The following is a 20,666-nucleotide window of genomic DNA, read 5'->3' as shown; positions in this document are numbered from 1 at the left end:
ACGGTAAAGTAGTAGGTAAAGTCACAGGTTTACTAGGTAAGCAGTTAGTAAAGACAAGAAGAAAGGGTCCAAAAATAAGAGCACTAGGAATGCTAAGGAAGCTTTTCAACTGGATTGATTTATGCACACAGAAAAAAGAAGGAAGTCATTTGGGCAGGATACAACAAAAAGCAGTTGCAGGCAACAAGTATTTTAAAACTATCAACTAAGAGAAACATAGCAGACAGCAATTTAAAATGAGAAGATTGGCATAAGCAACAATGCAACAGAAAAAATGAGATGCTTGCCTCTGCTAATGTTTGTTTAAGTATCTGCCTATGTGTGTGAGCATATTTACATGTAGATTATATTTGTATTAGGGTGGCAAAGTGGTAGTAGCTGCCAGTTTTGCGCCTGGGTTTCTACTCGTTACTAGGGATGATGAACAATACTTAATATTGGGCCTGATTCTCCTTTCACTTACAACAGCTGTACACCTCTAGCAGTGACCTTGACGTCAGCAGAGTTACTCCTTATTTACGGTAGCGTAAGTGACACAGGAATCAGCCCTTCATGTTTTTATGTTCTTTAGAATATAAATATTTCTTGCTGTCAGTTTATATGGAACATGTCAAGTGACAAGGCTGCGGTTTGTCTTCCTAAGCAGCAAATCATCTCCTTTTGTTCGATCACATTACAGCACCTCTACTCAGTCAAACCTGTTTCATGATCAGACTTGGGAGAAAGCTTTACCCTAGCTCAGGAGCTTTTCTTGGTAAGCTCCTCATCCTTCCTAAAGTGTGTCTCAACTTGTAAGCCAAGTTCTTAGGAAACAAGGAACATTGCTAACGATTTACAGCTTTTCATTGTAGCAAGGGAGAGAATTTCATTTCCTCCTCATGTTGTGATAGGAAAGGCAGCCTTTCCTGTTACCCCTACAATCCTTCTGCATGTAAGTTCCCCTTGACTTCATTGAGAACTCAGGCAAGTGGAAGCCGTATAGAATCAGGTAGTTTCTGCCTGGCTGATGGAACGCAGCAAAGCGATGGCTGGCAAATAGGATTCTCTGTTTCGATCACTCCTATTTCCTCAAATGAATGCAAGTCAAGGTTCTGAAGCACAAAGAGCTTTAGCTACCAAAGGGTTAAGGCGACACCAGAAGAGAGAGAAGGAAAGCAGCTGATAAATGGCACGAACAACGGAAATATACAGTAGACTCTATCCACTAAAACTTCCAACGGTTTGTCGCTGTACTGAAACAGGTTTCACGTAAGTTTTAAACAGCTACAGGAGACTGCGCATCTGAGAAATGTCAAACCAGTTACCTCCAGGTAATACGTGGCTTCCTTATGCCCGTGTTTCCAGGGGTATTTTTGTTATGGTTTTGTTTTAGTGCAATCCATTTACCAGAAGCAATTCTACTTGCAAAAACTGCTCTCAGATAAGCACACCACTCCCACTGAAGCCTGCGTGCATCCGAGGGCAGAATTTGGACAAGTTTCTCTCTAGACTTAGCTGGTCAGTTTTAGAGACAGCAAGTGTTCTGGAAGCTGGTGCCCTAACAAGATTCCCAGGTAGCTATTGTGTGTGTTATTCAATGTTCTGACAGGGAATTCTATTGGCCATTTAAACAAAAATATGAAGTCTTAAAGGGTCCTTGTCCTAAAAATTACACCTCTGTTGTAAAACATTCACCCAATAGAGGGTTTAAACAAATGTGTTAATCTCCCAACCTCTAGATTAACTGCTCAACCACTGACCAGAACCAACTCCCATGGAAATCTGTGGGAGCCTTCCCAGGGATGTCAATGGGCTTTGGAGCAGGTCCTAGATCTGGGCCCTGTCTTCTTCAGTGTGTCCTTTTAAGGATTATAATTACTAGCAAAAAATAGCAGTGACCGGTGAGTTTCCCGTTTCCTTCAGTGGTAAACATTTCCACTCCTCCCCCAGAAGTGGTTTCTTTTCCTAGGCTGTCATGGCCGCTCCCTGCCGAGCTTTGGGGAAGAAGTGGGTAAAACAGTATCTCAAAGGGGGTGGATGGAAATCACAAGTTTTTGGAAAATCTCAACAGGACTGAATAGATTAAAAAAATCACTAGAAAAATTAACATCCTGTCATAAGCCCACGTACAGCAAAAAATAACCTCAGCCTGAAACAACTGGCAATGCTTAAATAAAGCCCTCACTGTTGGTGTTTCTAATGATAAGGCTGCTGGACACATGACAAGAGTGGCTTGAATGGTGTCTCCATATCTAGGCTTGGAAGGATTGGATTTTTAATCGGTAATTGTTGGTAAGTCGTGAGTTCACCATAAACACGCACACACATACACGGATGAAAAAATATTTCCACTGAGAACAATTAAAATTTGCATTTGAGCAAAAGTAGGAAAAATGCTGCTTAAGAACATATGAGGGTTTGATTTAAGGCTATTTACTTGTAATTGTGACGTGATGTTAGCAATTTGTGTTCTAGCAGTTTTAAAACTATAACTTTTTTGAATCTCAGTGTCCACTGTCATTAAATAATTATTGTCTGATTTTCCTATTGTCTGAAACTGCCCTCCATAATTTCCTGAAACTGAAAATTTAAATAAAAATTTTAAAAAAGCTTAAAACCTATAATTGTGTGTAACTGTCCAAATTTAAATTGATAAACGTAGAAAAAAAATGCTTAAAAATAACATCAGTATTATCCTTCGAAATGATAAAACACAAAGTGACAGAATTCTGCCAAGCCTATTTATACTGTACTCCCAGGGTTCTCTGACACATTCAATGCCTTTCAGAACTGAGGGGTGAAACACATCCTACTATGTATGCCCCATGTTTCACAATGCCACAGATGCTGGTGTTTGAAAACAGGCTGATTAAAAACAGTGTGATAATTAAATGGCTCCAGAAAAGCATCTGGGTTTCCTGAAGAAAAGTCCAGATCATGAATCATTTCCAAAAGCCTACATGGAGAAATGCCCCGCTTTGGCACGGACTGTCAGGTCTGAAAGAATGTTGTAACATTTCAGCTCAGGATGGGCAGTCTCCTCATGGCGCAACACAAAGTAACCAATGAACAGGTATTCATGCAATCTAAGATGGTCACATGCAAAGCAAGAAGGTGAAAGGTCCAAGTACCAGGTCAAAGGTTGCCTCGAGGGGTCGCTTCAGTGATCTGACAGCTGGCTGAGTCTTAATTAGCAGGCAGCGAGCACATGATGGCAATGGGCCAAAGGGGGGTTTCAAGCACAACAACAAAAACCAGCAAGCAAAGGTGCGTCAAAAGGAGAGCAACGTTGTGGATAGGTGAAGAGAAAAAAAAATGAATGCATTATACAATATATTACAAAGACTGGTCATGCACAACATGGGGAGTTCGCTACAGTTAATCGGACTATTAATCAGCTTTTTCCTCTTGGCAATCTTTAAGGAAAAAGCAATCCCCTCACAGATCACAGAAAGCATTTGACCTAAACTAATGTCACTGCAGTTCACGACATATCAGCCTATAGTTACTTGAGAATTAGCTGGTGGAGCTGGTTTTTTTTTTAAACCATGTTTTTCATGCGTTACTCAATGATATGGCTCGGCATGCCAGACTCAGAGCTTGGATCTGCAGTGACACAGCACACGTGAGGCAGTGGGGACTGCTCGTGGCAATGAAGGCGTATCTGCTCAGGAAGGGTGCTCCAGCACATGCTCAAGTGCTTTTCTGAATTGGGGCCCAATGGCCTGATCCAAATCCCACTGACTTCAGGGAGTTGGATCAGGCCCCAAGTGAGTAAAGTTACGTGTGCAATAAGAGCCTGCAGGATGGGCCCTTCAGATGATCTTCCTGAGCTTTTAGGAGATGAATGGATCCACAATCTACTTGACAGGGGCTTGTTCAGATGCTTTGCATCAGATGCGATTCTTGAGGAAAGCTCAGAAGCCATTCTTTTCTTTTTTAAATTACTATCCTCACCAGACACACGAAATGCATCAAACCTCCAAAAGTGAATGAATAATGGAAACCGTTTTGGTAGTGAGTGTGTTGAAAAAAGCAATCAATAAATATTTTAAAGGTACTAGTTAATGGCATACAAATAGGGTTAATTACTTTTATGACAGGAGCCAGCAGCATGAATAAAACATGCATTGGCTTTAATTTAGTATAAGTGTCCTAGGTAACTAGTAAAAAGTAAAGCTTCATTTTGTAAAAAAAGCACGAGTTTACATTTCCCTGTCAAAAGATCTGAGTGAAGTAGAGCTGTTCTTTCAACAACAAAATAATGAAGAATTGCTACTCCCTTCCCTTTTACAAATAAACTGTGTGGGGCAGATAAATACTGTAATAGAAATTGGTTCCTCATTACATCTTTCCATGGATTCTACTAGAGGACAGCTGTTTTATTTATATAATCCAGGGCACAACGTAATATTTCTTAGTGCCTGAAGGATAATTGCTTCCAGTTTTTGCATTATGTTTCATCATGAATGAAAAGTACCCTCTCTTGCTATCTGCAGGGAAAGTTGCTCCACAAAAGGCAATTAGTCTTAATTCACCAGCATTTCTATATCAGCGAAAGTAGTAAGAATCCTTTTTCAATATTAATTATCCATACAAGAATGGACAATAGCAATAACTCCTCCTTCAGACACACTACCTCACTTCTGCAACTGGGCTTTGCTACCTTTTGAAATGTACTTATGGTACCATACCCTCAGATGTGTAAATGGATGCAGCGCCACTGAAGGGAACAGAGCTGCATCCATTACCCCAGGCCCATGAGTACTAAAGCTCCCTTGGCTTGTTTTTAGACCTTATTTATCACTATGCTGCTTTGGGATGCAAAGACTCCAATTTAAAATGCACTCAGGGCTTGATTCTGCCTGGTGCTGAGCACCTCCTTCTAGCTACAGAGCAATCTCAGTCTCCCTTTGACTTGAGGGAATCATCGCCTCACAGGACAGAACCTTAGTAACAACACAATGCTGCTTAATTTTCTAGAATAAGCAGGTGAACTTCTGGCTCCACTGAAGTCAACAGTTTTGCCATTGACTTGAATGGGGCATGTATATTACCCATTCAGTTTGTAATCAAATTTGCCTTGCACGCTATTCAGACTAAAATGGTAGCCAAGGCACACACAGAGAAAAGTTTGTGTTCATTGTTAGTGACGTTGCATTAACATTTGATGCATTTCACTCCATAATGTCACGTCGGAAGACCATGTGCTTTGCCATCACATCCCCAAACAATGAGATACGATGCATCATGCTACACTGATTAAAATGAAGGGATGGAGAGATGGACACACTCTCAGCTCATCACTTAGACAGTTCCAAATACTTGGCATCTCTTTTCTACCTCCTGCATATATAAAATCATTTCATACTGGCTCTATGGTTTGATACGGCAGGTCGTGCCCTTACCATTGCAGTTGCAGCTGTCTGGTTCACCTGGTGTTGAGCTGCCTTGATTTTGGCTTGCAGGTGTGCAGGGGGATGAAAGTACTTGCATTTCTCCCTAGAGCATCGGCCTTTGATGTAATCCATGCAAACTGTAACAGTGTTTTCATTTGTGTCTATCATTGCAATATCTATGGGGTGAGCGTAACGGCAATCATTCTCACCACGAGTGCAATTTCCACGCTGAAACTCTCGGCAAACCTGAAAAGAAAGTCACACAATTGAGCTAGCCTTCTCTCAGCGTGTTCAACCAGGAGTGGAGTCGAGTGGGTTGCATTGCACTCAGCAGAGCTGTGGTTCTGATTCTGCACCCTTCAACCTTTGACAGTGCTATTCCCCCCCAGTCCAGGTGCAGAATCATGATCTGGGCGATTTACAATATTAACAATGGTAACAGGAAGCGTGGAACTGGACACGTGCAGAATTTATACTTCCCAGGGCAAATCTTGGCTCCACTGAAGTTAATGGGAGTTTTGGCATTAACGTCCAGGGGCTAGAATTTTACCCCACCTTTAAGCTACATTATATTTTAATATTGCTGCCATTTCTGCCTTACTGAGATCTGAGTTTAAAAATATTCAGCAGAAAACCACTCTCTCAAGGAATACATTTAATGTACAAAGAGTAAGCTACTAACATTTGCAACAAGTCCTGCCTAAGAATGGGCTGATTATTTTTCCCAGAAAACTCTGACCCACCAGTTACATGACAATGCATCTGATATCAATGAGTTAAAACCCAGTAATGTGCTCTGACAGAACTGCCATCTTAGTGAAGGACAAGCTGCTCCTTAGACTTTATATGAATAACAAAATGTCAAAGGCAAAGAGCCACATTTCTGTAAAATGGATCTTCAAGGTTTCCTTGATCTGGGGAATTTAGAAAAATCGCTAACTGATATATCGGGTCAAAATTCAGATGTCCTGATGCCAGTGGTGTCATTTACATGCTTAGGGACAGGTCAGAAGGACTGTAGCAGGAAAAGCAGTCCCCCAGAGGATGTAAAGGTGGAAGACAAAGAAGGGTGGCAGCTGAAGGATCTGAGTCACATTTTTTACACTGACATCCTGAGAGATAAGTTACACCAATGTTTGTGGCTGCCTTGGAATTTGGGCCATCAGCCCTTAGTTCCTAAAATGTACTTTCTATCTAAACTCAGCCCTTCTTTAGGTTTTCAATATACATACAGTATTACCACTTCCTGGGGTGCCGCCTGCATAAACACCGACTACACTCAGGGGAGCTGTCTTACTGGAAAAGGCACCTTTATGCTCAAAATGTTTATTCAATATTACACTTAAACTCCACGACCACCAACCTCCTCCCCGCCCAACCTGGCCTCCCTAGAAGTGTGACACTGTAAGTCTGAAGGGAAACAAAACTAACACTGTGACCTCAGCAAGTGCCATTCGCATAGGGCCTGATCCAACTTCCCTGGAACTCAGTGAGAGTCTTTGCATCGACTTCAACAAGAACTGGATTGAGCCCAACTTGAAAAGAGGGACGAGGCTGTCACCTTCTGTCCAGGTTCTTATTCGAAGCACGTCTAACCTAACTCATTGCTAAAGAAAGTTCTGCCTTAGGTGAGGTCACCCATACACTTGGCGGGCTTAGATGTGAAACACTCACAGAAAGTGATTTTATCGAATTGTGACCTAACTGAAAAAGGTAGGGCCTGCCTCCAAAGAGCATTGAAATCAAGGGAGAGATCAAGCTTACAACCCTCCAGTGACTTCAGCTTGGGCCCACAATGAACAACCTGTTGCAGGGTGTGATAGCACCAACAACTTAAAAACTTCTTAACTCAGAGCAAGGCTCTCAAAATAGCTTGCCTTGCAAAAAAAGCAGGTCAGATTCTGCCTAGACTGACACCTGGGCATTGAAGGCCACAATGCTGTTTTGGATTTACACTGCTGCAACGGGGAGCAGAATTTGGGCCAATGTGCCCCTTAAATCCCCTTCCACAATACTGTGTTTTACAATCCACATACCTCCAGTTTATCTGTACGCATCAGCTTCTGAGCAACAGAGCCTCCCGGTACTGTAACAGTAGGATTCCCAGAAACCAAGACAGGTGTATTTGGTAAAAGTTCTGCAGGAACCAAGCCCATCCCAGGAGAAACATGACTTAGGTAGGGACTAAAAGCCATGGTGGGACTAGTTGCAAGTGATGGAGTCACAGGAAACGTAGTCTGCATGTAAGAAAAAGAAAAGAAATGTGTTACCACAATGCTCGGTCATGGATTATGGCAGTCAAAGTCTAGTTTGTAAAACTGGAAACCCTTGTAGACAGCGTGGTTAGCAACAACAAATGCTTTGCTTTTCAGTTTATTAATTTACAGTCATTTACTTGTGATCCATTCGTTTCTATTGACTCACACGTACGTGACACATTCTAAACAAAAGACTTCTTCATTTGTAAGAACAAAGAGTATCGATGATCTTTATAGTTTAAACGACACCATTAAGAATGCAGGCCAGCAATCAGAGCAGGCACAAATTAATCAGTCATCTCACTTCCAACTGGTTTCTCCCAAAAGAATTTCTCCTTTACCTGACCCCACAATGGGCCCATTCCCATAATATGCTAAGCATCCCGCAAGTTGGGATCCACATCATTACCAACATCTATGCCCCTCACACTGAACCTATTATTGGCACACATATCTGGCACTGTACTGGACCTGGCTGAATGAGAAGACCATTACGTGAGGCTCACTAACCCTACAGCTAAGTCACCTTGTGCCACGATCTCGTCAGATCTCCCAAATTCGGCAAGATCAGGTAGGTTCAATATTTGGAAGAGAAATGACTAAAGAACACCCACCTGACTTGGTAGGTGGTACTCTTCTCTCTGAGCCAGAACTAAACCAGTGCCCCGGTATGACATTAGGAGGTACTGGGATACTAGAGGTGTCACGTTCTGGATAAGACATAAAACAAAGCTCTTGAGCCTGGACTACACGTGGTCATTAAAGATCCCATGGCAGTTTGGTAAGAGCAGCTGAGCTGTCATCCAAGTGTCCTGGCCAGTTTCCATCTTGGCAACTCCCCCAGCAACATCAGTTGGATAAGAGAATTTTCACTCTCTCTTTTGGCCCAGATCTAGCAAAGCACTTAAGCAGGTGTTTAACTTTAAGCATGTGAATAGTCCCACTAAACTCAATGGGACTTTTGATGTGTTTAATATTAAGCAAGGGGCTAGGAACTGGACTAGATGATCTCTTGAGCTCCCATCCAGCCCTCCACTTTTATAATTCTATATGCTTTTGGGCTTTGTCAGATCAGGTCCCTAAACGATTGCTGTGCATTGGGGAACCACTGCTGTTTCAGGCCAGAAGTGACACTCTCAGGAATGTGTGTGTGTGACACTCTCAGGAGTGTGTGTGTGTGACACTCTCAGGAGTGTGTGTGTGTGTGTGTGTGTGTGTGTGTGTGTGTGTGTGTGTGTGTGTGTGTGTGTGTGTGTGGTCATTTTATATGCCTTTGTACTTTGTAATGTGCTCCGGGAAGGAAGATGCTACCGTGCTGAACACAAGACTGTCCACCATTGCTGTCTTAGCAGTCAAAGCTTCTACTGGAGAATGTCAAAGTCACAGAAGTGATGGAATTTAAGGCCAGAAGGGAACACTTGATCACCTAGTCTGAGCTCCTGTATACCACAGGCCACGATGCCATTCAGCACCCACACACTAAACCCAATAACTGATACTAGATCCAGTTATGGTAGCCTTCAGATTTCCCTCAACTGCAAATGAATCTCTCCACTACAGCTGCAGTTCAGTGCCTATGTAGCTGCAGCAGCAACACGTGAATTAGTGCTGCCTCAAAACAATGGTCAGGCCAGATCTCACTCCTGATCTGTGAAAAATGTCAGCTGATACAGAAAGAAGCTGCATGCACAGCAGGCCCAACGCAAAGCCTGTAGAAGACAATGAGAATCTATTGATTTCTATGGGCTTTGGATCAGGCCCAGACTGAGGTGAGCATGGGGATTCATCATCATCATCATTATCCTTCTCCATGACATCAGTTGCCTTCAATGTACAATTTTGGTTATAACAAAACCCTATTTACACACTAGCAAATCTCCAATTCTACTGCAGGCAGCTAGACTCACTGCTCAGCAATGAAAACAAGCCCACTGCAAGAAAATCACAAGTGCCTGCACACAGACACACGCTCATGCGCACGGACAGGAACAGGCACAGGCACACGCTCATACACAGACATGCGCACACAAATACATAGACACATGCTCGTGCACACAGACATGCGCGCGCATGCACACACAGGCACACGGGTTTATGTTTACATTTTTACACCCAAAATTCTTTCGATTGTGCCGATTTTGGAAAACCTACATGGGTATATTTTGTTTCTTGCCAGTTCCCTCACACTAGCACTTTCACATACTAGCAAACACTTGACTGTTGTGAATTGGAATATATTATCTACTCTCCTTTGACCGAGGTAATGTCAGCCCAAGGACATCCTACGTTCTTGATTTAACAGCAATCTAGAATGACTCCACTTTTGCAGAGTTGTGGTGACAGCCAGCAGCATCTTACTTGTCTCTAGGACCATGGTAGGGTTAGGTGTGCATGGCCATTTCCCAAATACATCCCGCTGTGTGTGTCAGAATGAGTCGAGATAGGATGCTAAATCAGTGAAGCAGACATTGTCAATCTGGCAGAGCTAAAAAATCCTCTCTCTCCAAGAGATGCTTCCAGTTTTCCTCCTTTGGGTCCATACCACATTGGGGCCTGATCAAAGACCATCAAAGTGGATGGGAGATTTTAAATATTACACCCTCGAGATTTCAGCACTCAGCCCTTTAATAAATCACTTTCTTTCCTATTTCAATTCTCTGTGGCTCCCAGCCACATTATATCTTCTGTTGTTAGAAAAATTCTTTGAGGGTCCTGAAATATGTGACTCCCAAAACCACGTTGCAGGTCACTGGAAGGCAGCAGCACACAGACTGGCTTTATTTTTAAGAAGCATTAGTAATTACAGTGGTGCCTGTTAAATGTCTGTTGGCGTTTCCATTGTTAATCCTTTTTAAGAGATGCTTATAACCTGGTCAGGTCTAACAGCATTGGGTTGGAACCTGACGCAGCCCTAGTTTTATGGGCACACTCATGCACTGTGTCCCAAAAAATTTCCTGCCCGTGTGCACTTAGGTGTGTGCACAATCAGTGCTGACCTACTTTACGCCAGCTGCTCACGACCCCTGGGAGTCGAGTGGCCATGCTGGCCAGGAGGGAGCGTGCCGGAGAAGCTCTTATGTCACCCAGGCAGGGTATACCCTTGAGAAGAGACTTTAAGCCAAGATTACAGCTGACTCTGCACCTCAGCTGAGCCAAGGGTGTGCCCCACAGAGGCCATGGTTCAGAGATGAAGGAAGGATGTTCCTCTTGGCTGCTACTGCTGCTTCTGCATGGAGCAGGGCAGGGAAAGCCAGCAGGCCTGGAACCCTGGGCAGGTGCTTGTGGTGTGGGAGGGGAGGCAGTGGGGACTGGAACACATGGCAGTAGCTGGAAGGAATATATCTGAGTGGGGTGAAATATTCTCAATGAAACACCAAACCACCTGCTCCACAAAGGCCTTTGGTTTTCTTCAGGAACTGGAAGATGGGCCCAGTTCCCTGAAAAACTCATGACTTCCTGCAGATCCTTCACTCACACCAGGCCCCTTCTCTAGTGGAAAGCAGCCGATTTCCAAAACAAATATGGGTGCATTCAGAGCAAAGGGGCCTTGGACATGGTGAAGATTAGATTTTCTCAACATGAAAAACAGCTGTCTCCTGGAATTGCATGGAAAAGCAAAACTGAGGGGTCCAACATGTCTAGAATAAGGCAGTGGGAAACACCCAGGCAAAATGATTCAGACACACTATCCCCAGTTTTGCCCAAATCATGTTCTCTCTCTCGCTCTCCCACACATAGGGCCAGATTCTCTGCTCCATTATGGCCTCTTTACACTGCTCCAATGGCAAATTTGCAGCTGGCTTACGCGGCTACCCAGAGGTTCCCCCAAAGTACTCAGTATTCCCAGGGGGGTGGAGCTGACCTAGCTGTCCTTCCATCATGCACCTGCCATTGCCCAGTTCATCCTCCAGTGTTTTCCAGGACTAGAGGAACTCAAAGATGGTGTCACATCACCTCTGCCCAACCCTCATCTTCCTGGTCCCGAGCACAGCAGAGCATGGCTGGGCTGAAGAAATACGTGCACACACGTGTACACAGACACGGGTATGGGACGTGTGAATCTTAATTGCTACAGGTGACACGCACATTGGTTTACCTAATTCTCAGGAGGGCATCAGCTGCACAGTCCTCAAGGTTTCATAACAATGGCTTCTGCTTCTATAAATTCCACACTCCGGTGCTGCTGACTGAAAATCCCCACCCTGCCCTAGGGCTCAGACTGAAACTCATAAGCTTCCCATTCATTTTCACTTGGACGGCTGCAAGTTCCCACTCCTGCCCTGACACAGGCAGCCAGCTACTGCTCATGAAAATGAGCAACTGATGTCATTAGCCCTGGCCACGCACACTGCTGCCCAGCATCATGCAAGCCTTCTCCAGCAGCCTGTCCAATGACCCTCAGTCTGGACTTCCAGCACAAATCCTGTCCTTGGCTGGAACAGCAGTTGATATTACCAATTTGTTTAATTTGTGACCTACGTCGAAGCAGACCATTGTCAATGTGAGTGTGATTAATGCCCTGAAAAATGCCCTATAAAAATGGCCAGGGAAGAGTCTGGATTTAGTGCAGTTTGCAAGTGAAAAAGACGGCTTTCCTAATTGCCTGGCTCCTGAATCATTACCTGTAACAAAGGGCTGGTCTACACTAGGGGAGGGGATCGATCTAAGATACGCAACTTCAGCTACGTGAATAACATAGCTGAAGTCGAAGTATCTTAGATCGAGTTACCTACCGTCCTCACGGCACGGGATCAATGTCCACGGCTCCCCCTGTAGACTCCGCTACCGCCGTTCGCGTTGGAGCAGTTCCGGAGTCGACAGGAGCGCGTTCAGGGATCGATATATCGCGATCCCTGAGAAATCGATTGCTACCTGCTGATACGGCCGGTAGTGAAGACGCACCCAAAGACTCTGCTGGCCAAATTCCATCCTCCTGGAAATCTGTGCAGGATCCCCAGGCCAGATTCCTTCCTGACATAAATGCAACAAACTCCTCGAAGACAGTCAATTCCTGCTCAGCACCACAACTGAACTGTTCCAAAATGCCTGGACTAAAGCGTCTCTCCTTGAGCCCCTCAGTGACAGCTTAATCTTGGTTCCCTCGCTCATGTGATCAATTACTAATACTACTAACTTCCGAGCTCTTATCTAGCGCTTTTCATCAGTCGATCTCAAAGCGCTTCGCAAAGGAGGCAAGCATCATTACCCGCATTTTACAGACAGGGAAACGGCACTGTCTGCTTTGTGTGGGGAACGGGATCTGGCCCCGAGGACGTTTCTACAGGCTGGCAATGTTTTAGGGGCAGTGTAACTGTGTGCTGTAGCCTCTCATGCCCCTTAAGTGTATGGCCTGGGAGTTTCTGGGAACCTATAGCTCTGAGACCCCAGAGGAGGTAAAGTTTCAGTGTAATACACACAAGGACAGAGCTCAGACTCCCTAACGTCAACGGGAGCTGCTCAGCACTGCTCCCGAACAGCAGGCTGAAAACGCTTCTCCCTTTAGATTGTTTTAAAGCTTATGAGAAGTCCCAACTGTCTAAGTTCCCTCTAAGCTGTACGGTCGTGCAGCAGGCTATAAAGCGCCACGCAGGCAGTGCAGGGGGCAGCGCCCCCCGTAGACATTTGTGTTATTAAATGTAGGCCACGTGGGCACTACCAGAAGTCCTGAAAATAAGGGAAATCGGTGACAATCTGGTGTCAGGGCTCTATAAACTGACAGCAGCTACCAAGGTGGGTTCATCAATAAATAAACACACTGACAGTGAAGTCAAGAACAGCAGGGCTGAAACAGCTGATGTGGGCAGGACGTTCTCGATGGGGAGGTGGACGCGGCACCCTGCTTCTTTGGGAGCTGTTCAGTGAAGCATACCACGAATAGATTGAGTGGGGAGAGCAGCTTAAATTAGCAGCTAACCTAACTAGATGGAATGAAGGAGACAATCTAAATTTCCTCGGTCGCTGACTGAAAACAAAATGTGCACTGCACAAGAAACCTCCTCGTCTCAGGGAGGTGATGAAATAAAAGCCTTACAGGAGGCTCTCGAAAGACCATGGCTGCATGATGGCCTGGCAGAGCCATACATTAAAGGTCTTAAGAACATGACCTATGAAGGAAGGCTGAAGGAATTGGGTTTGTTTAGTTTGGAAAAGAGAAGACTGAGAGGGGACATGATAGCAGTTTTCAGGTATCTAAAAGGGTGTCATCAGGAGGAGGGAGAAAACTTGTTCACCTTAGCCTCTAATGATAGAACAAGAAGCAATGGGCTTAAACTGCAGCAAGGGAGATTTAGGTTGGACATTAGGAAAAAGTTCCTAACTGTCAGGGTAGTTAAACACTGGAATAGATTGCCTAGGGAAGTTGTGGAATCTCCATCTCTGGAGATATTTAAGAGTAGGTTAGATAAATGTCTATTAGGGATGGTCTAGACAGTATTTGGTCCTGCCATGAGGGCAGGGGACTGGACTTGATGACCTCTCAAGGTCCCTTCCAGTCCTAGAGTCTATGAGTCTATGAGCTTGGGCAACGGGAACACGGAATGGCAAGCAAACCTGGCCGGCTGACACACACGGGGTGAGGTAGCTAACCCGAGGGGGAGTGCTTTACCTTACCCAGAAAGGACCCGGGGGCATATCACTGGAATCAGAGTATCGGGACTCTGTGTATGCCAGGGGAGGAATAACCAGTGCAGGAAGTGACAGGGTGCCAGTGGGGAAAAGCAGCACAAATGCATCTTCACAGAGAAAGCCTCAATTGTCCAGCCAGCCAACGGCACTGCCCACCCCATCCAGAGCGGTAGGACTGTGGGCTGTTCAATGTCAAATGTTCCTTTGTGGACTCTAGAGTGCAGCTTTTACTGAGGCGTGAAACACTGTGGAGGAACGAGCCCAGTGGCAGGACAAAGCAGCGTGGGAGCAGGAGTCTGGCAAGCAGGCAGTATCCATGTCTGTTCTGCATGCTGCATTTGGCGTGGGACTCTGGTCTGGACCTAGCAAAGGGTTAACTCTCCTAACAGATTTGGAGCTGTGCTGAATTTCCCTAATAGAAAACGTGCAAAGGCTGGCGCATAACACTGTGGGTGTGAAGGGGAGGCGCTGTTTTCATAAACAGCACTAAAACAAGTCCCATCTAAGACAGAAATGCTTGTTACAGAGCCGAGCAAAGGAATTGCCTCTGAGCCTGCAAGTATACTGCAGAAGCAGCAATAGGCAGAAGAATGAGCCAGTTCTCTGCTAAGCAGGTACATATGGGTAGCCCAGATGGCAGAGTAACAGCATTGGTCAGTCCACAGCTCAAAACTGCCCAGGAAAAGGTTCTGCAGTAGTGCGCCCAAAACCAAGGATATTGAAAAGCAGGATATGAAAATGTTACAAATGAATGCTGAGGGCATGTCCTCATGCTGCGGGACTCGTTGCAGATAAGCTCTAGGATCTTTAGCATGGAGGCTAAGCACATGGAGATGAATGCAGCTGGCTCGAGAGACTTTGTGCCTGATGAAAACAGATGGTCTTTTAATGGAAGAAAAACCATTGGCTCAAGGAAGACCTTGTTTTTCTGGCATCAGTGATGTAAAGCAAGGGTGTAAAATCTCATGCAGCTGGCTGCTCAGCAAACATGATCTCCAGTTCTTGCACAGGAGGACACTAGGTCTATTATTATTAATTTGTACTGTATTACGGTTTGGCCGAGAGGCCCCGATCACAATTGGGCCCCTATTGCGAGGAAGGACAAATCAGTTTGGGAACTGGCCTGAGAGCCAGGTTCAAATCTCTGCTCTTCCACAGACCATTCATGTGGCCTTGGGTGAGTCCCTGTGGGAGCATCTCCATGTGGAGCTAGAAGTGTAATTACCAGCTCACTAGCCGTGATCAAGCAAGTGTGCCAAACACAGCCGCGTGGCTCCTGAGGAACAAACAATGGGATGATCCTGGTCCTGGGTGGGAACTTAGCCCATCCCACTGCCCGCAGCGCGGGGACACTGGTGTTCTCAGCATGTTGGCTTGGTTACAGCTAGAACGCCTAGCCAAGCTGGGAACAACACATCCAGCTCTGTGAGTAGCTGTACCCTTCGCTCATCTGGGCCTCAGGTCCCCCCTGTAAGCAGGGATAACAGTGCTGCCCTTCCTTGCGGGCTGGAGAGTGGGATAATGTATCAAGCTTGGATACTACAGAGATGGGTGTCATACAAGTACCTGAGATGGGTGTGCAAGATACTCTAAATACACCAGGAAAGAGAGAGTCCCACCCTGAAAGAGCTTACAGTCTACATGGACCATACAGACGAAGGGCTAAAAGGAAAACAAAGGCCCAGAGAGATATGAATTGACTTGCCCAAGGCCACAGGGCTGCTCAGTAGCAGAGCTGGGGTGGGAATTAAAGACAGGTGTCTTGACAGTTCCCATACCCAGTCCCCTGGCACCTCCATGTCGATGGCTAGTGGGGCCTGACATCTTTGTATGTGCTGGGCAGACACTCATCTAGCAAGTTGGGTGGCCACTGAAGCCAGTTTTAACTCTGCTAGAGTTGTGGAAAGGAGACTGCAGAGGGCTGAGGATCTGGGTCTAAAATCCAGCGCTTCTTGTGGACAGTCGCTTGCCTAACAGAGCAGACAAGCACTACCAGAAATGAGTGTGGGAGAAACCAGTTACAATACTATGAACTGGAACTTCCATCTTACTCATCAGTTTGAAAGAGTAAGGCGCAGCTGCACTCCTTCCTCAACGAGACTTAGAGCTCAATTTATAATGAATCAATGGCAGCAAGAGAGATGTAAGACTAGGTCCTAAACGGCTTCCAAACTGTTCAAACTAAGATGACGACTTGCTTTAGATGTACCATTCCCCAGCCTCATTGAAGCCAACAATTATGGTTTGGTTTGGACTTCCAAAACTTGCCTTCAGTACTATATACCACACAAACACAACCAAGGGTAAGATTTTACTTGGCCCCCATCTGATCTCCTTGGGGGGATATACCCAGAGGCAGCTATAAATACGCAGTGCTGGGGGAACACTCCCTTTCACGCCGTAACTTGAATTGCTGTAAAAAAAGAGCTCTGTCTGGAGCACTTTGTAAAACTGTTAAAAATGCCAAACAGCGCCTTGCTTCTCAGCGTCACTGCAGAGACCTCAGAGCCGGACATTTACACTTGAAACTTGCAATCCCCAACTCACACCCGCATACCATGTCAGCAGGTGTGCAGCCTACGACAGCTGCTTCACTCCAGAGCACAGGCCTGCTCTTGGGAGTGACTCCATTACAAGGGCACTGCGCGGCTCCATGCTCATTGGCTCAATAAATAAAGAACATCAGGACTGGGAGAGGAGCTGGTACTGAATGCAAGCCTAGGACAGGACACACCATTTCAGGAATCCTGCTGTCTTGGATGCTGTTTGTGCAGAGCTGGTTTTCAGGATGGTGCTGCACTTTAAAACATCTGGGGGTGCAGTTATCGGTTGTCTTCTTTCGTATGGCCAGTGTAGAGCAGCAACTACAATTTCACCTGAAGTTGATCGAGCCAAATGGCTACATCAGAAGTAGCAGAGTTTATTGCAGTGATGCTGCCTTCATATTTATCAATTGGGCAGTAGGTAGTGACATGGCTGACGGTCTGTCGTGAGGACCCACACTCGCACACCAGGGAGTCCTTGATCTTCCATTCGTGCATTAGATATTCGTATCTACCAGGGATGGTTCGAATTTGGTTCAGAGTTGACCAAGAAGACGTGGAAGGTCAAACCCAGGAACCTTCTGTGTGGGATCTGGCACAAGGTGCTTATTTTTTTTAAGTCTTGTTTAGCCAATCTGCTTTCCAAGCCTCCTCCTCCTGATCATAGCCTGATTGCATGAGACTAAACGAATGTTCCCAGAAAGGCTTGCGGGACTTGAGACGTTGCAGGGGGGGATTGTCACGGTCTTGGTGAATAGGAAGACATTTGTTTTCCTGGCTTCATTGAGCTTTGTGGAATGTTGAAGCAGTTCAGCCTATCGGCGAGGGAGCGATATCACAGGACAGGTAGCCATGGTGTTGGAGTTGATTTAAGGGTTCCGGTGATACATCACATTACTGTATTCAGCTGGGTATCCACAAGGTGTGTGTAGCTGAAGCTGCTCCATACCGGTGCACAATATTCAGCTACCGAATATATAAGTGTTATTACAGATGTTTGCAACACTGATGCTGATGCACCCCAGGTTATACACGCTAGTTTCTGGATTATGTTGCCTCTTGTTTTTATCTTTGCAGCTACCTTTTCAAGATAGTCACAGAAGGAGCAGGTGCAGTCACATTTCACTCTGAGATATGTTGGAGTGTAATGGTGTTGCACATTTTAACCACAGAAAGCTACTTCCAGTATGTTTTTGGCACTCTCATTATCAAGATGAAATGCACTTACTATTGTTTTTCCAGGGTTTGGTTTGAACCTCCATTTCTGGAAATATTGCTCCGTATTTTGGAGGTCCTCAGTTAATGCTTTCTCAAGGTCATGGAGGTTTGATGCTTGGATTGTCATGGCAAGATCATCTGCACATGCAGTTATTGGTTAGAGCTATTTACATACACTGCACCAAATCCAGGCTCTGGCGAACATCCCAGTGAAGCAGACATGGTGTTTGTCAGCTTGCGGATCACGTGGGGTTTCTTCTGTTGTTGCAGCTAATATAATCCTTCCTGCTTTAAAGAATTTAGTTTGCGGCCAGCAGGTGGACTCGCCCTTCTTGATCTGACAGGAAAAATTATCCAAGTTTGCTCTATTGTCAACGTCTTTGAGAACGCCAGGGCCAAGGAAAAGGCACGCTCCTGCTTGTCCTGAAGTGGAGTAGCTGGAATCAGCATGAGAACTGAATTTAGCTTTGTGAGTGGAGTGAAGGAAAGAAGGAAGGGGGCAGTTTTCATTGCAGACCTTCCGGGAGGCAATGAACAAACATAACATCTTCCCAAGTATAGTTCAAAACCTGAGCATGTTTCTCATCAGTTATGGTTGCTTCTGAAACAAAGCATCTACTGGACATCAGGGAACAAATTCAGGCTCAGTGTAACTTCACTGAAATCAACAGCTTTACACTAGGGATGAATTTGGCCCACAGATTTTATAATGGGAAGATGTGAATTTTCCCAAGAGGAAATCCCAAAGCGATTCTGAGTAGCTGAGATGATAACATCTTATCACTGGGAACTCCCCACGGAGGAAAACCCCAGCTTGGGACACATTGCTCTGAGTGAAGTGCTAGGAATGAAACAGGAACATTTTCAGGGAATTCAGGATTTTCTTCGATGGACACCTGTCCTCTGCTGTTAGCACTTCTTAAGGAATGGCGATTCTTTTGGCGTGAGCCCGTCTTGTCAATGGGGAGCTCGCTCAGAGGCTTTCTCCTTCAAATTAACCTTCCTGGGACAAGGACTCAGCAGATCTGGGTTCAGTCCCACTCTCCTATGGGACTGGGGGCAAATCATTCCCTCTCCTTGTGCCTCAGTTACTCCTCTGTGAAATGGGGATAACCACTAAAATACTTCCCTACACTGCAGGGTGTGGTGGTGAGAAGTTCATTAAATCCTGTGAGGTGCCAAATACCATGGTGATGGGCATCAACGAAAAGCTGCCCTCAAGTTATGCATGCGCCTTGAAGGGCAGAATTTGGCTCTGTCTTTAATAAACAATTTTAATAAAGACGTACAGTGTCACCAACGCATCAAGCAACCGTACAGAGAGGAGAACAATAGCCAAGTTTCCCTGCTGAAACATGATCTCACTGAGTAAATATGTTGTTTGGAATAAGGGTTTAACAAAAGTTATCTTCCTGCCAGGGAGAAAATGCCATCCATGTCCCTGTGAGGATACACGTCTGCTTTATTCGCTACAAAAATCCCAGGGCTCTCAAAGCTTGTCACAGAGCCACAGGGGCCATGTCTTGAACTAAAACTCCATTTTGCACTGAGGCACCAGCATTCCAAGCCCAAGACAGGATTTCGCAGAGTCACAGACTGTATGGCCCGACCATGGCGGTCATCTGGTCTGACCTTCTGCATAACACAGGCAGACAAGGTCATTGCTGCATCATGCCTGTCACTTCTGGCTGCGCTAGAGCCTGGGCAAGCTGTTCCCATGATTAATCACCTTCACTGCTGAAAATCTGCACCTCATTTATTTCGATTTCTAAAGCTGTCAATATCAAAGAGGCATTTCAGGCACCTCTGACATCAACCAGCAGCCACACACCCCATACTCCAGAGATGGTAATCAACAGCTTAAATGACACTAATGTAGTCCTGCCCAACAGCGCCCTGCTCTGATGTATCTGGCTAATGCAAGGGTTGCTTGTGGTGGAACTACTCAGCCCCCAGACAAATGCTTCCCATCCCTTTTCCCTCACCTCTCTGGAGAAAAGCCAATCTCCCCTCATCCCGCTGGATATGGATGGGGTTACAATGGACTCACATTTAATAAGCAAGGGCTAGGTTGGGCCATTTCAGCTCAACCCAGTGTAGGGGCAACCAAAGCAAATATTTTGATTCCTGGACACAAAACCATACAGCTCTACTTTTTAGCCGGCAAGCTGGTTAGGGTACGGACTAGCTTTGGTTATATATGCACAACACCTACCACAATGGGGCCTGGAACGTTGATTAGGGCCTCTAAGAAGTACTGCAATACAAATAATAACCAAAACAACAACAACAGAGGCCTGCACTGAGCCGAGCACAGGACCTCTCCGGCTCCTCCCCTTATATGCGATCTGTGCAGGCCAGAGACCTACTGGCATCAGCACATTCTGGATCTCCAAATGTGAGCTACTGGAAAAGGGGGGGATCATTCCAGATACAGCATGTGAAATTGACCAACTAAACAATGGTCTGAGTGCATCCTCTGTTGTGTCCCTTCCACCTTCCTCTGTGGTGCAAACTGCAGGCTTGCAAACTCCAAACTGATGTTCGGCTTATTCCATCTGAGTGACAAAGCAAAGCAGTTCCAAGAGCAGAGGAGGGCTAGACCTGAGGAATAAGCAGCAGTAAAACTGGATGCATTTGGTCTT

General features: G+C 45.5%; 1 protein-coding gene across 6 annotated transcripts in view; it reads right to left on the bottom strand.

Moving 5' to 3' along the window:
* MBNL3 (muscleblind like splicing regulator 3) overlaps positions 1-20,666 on the bottom strand; it is a 122,892-nt gene that overhangs the window by 20,894 nt on the left and 81,332 nt on the right. For all 6 annotated transcript variants that reach the window (XR_004002050.1, XR_004002049.1, XM_030575974.1 and 3 more), the window contains exons 4-5: positions 7,415-7,615; positions 5,388-5,624 (exon numbers count right to left, since the gene is read on the bottom strand). Coding sequence is in view for 4 of the 6 variants with exons in the window: in XM_030575974.1 (XP_030431834.1) it covers positions 5,388-5,624; positions 7,415-7,615 (438 nt within the window). In the remaining 2 variants the exon portion in view is untranslated. The remainder of the gene's footprint in view (positions 1-5,387; positions 5,625-7,414; positions 7,616-20,666) is intronic.

This window comes from Gopherus evgoodei, chromosome 9 (genome assembly GCF_007399415.2).
Source record: "Gopherus evgoodei ecotype Sinaloan lineage chromosome 9, rGopEvg1_v1.p, whole genome shotgun sequence".
Taxonomy (NCBI): domain Eukaryota; kingdom Metazoa; phylum Chordata; order Testudines; family Testudinidae; genus Gopherus; species Gopherus evgoodei.
Note: the sequence above shows the minus strand (reverse complement) of the source record. Positions and strands in the feature narration are given on the sequence as shown.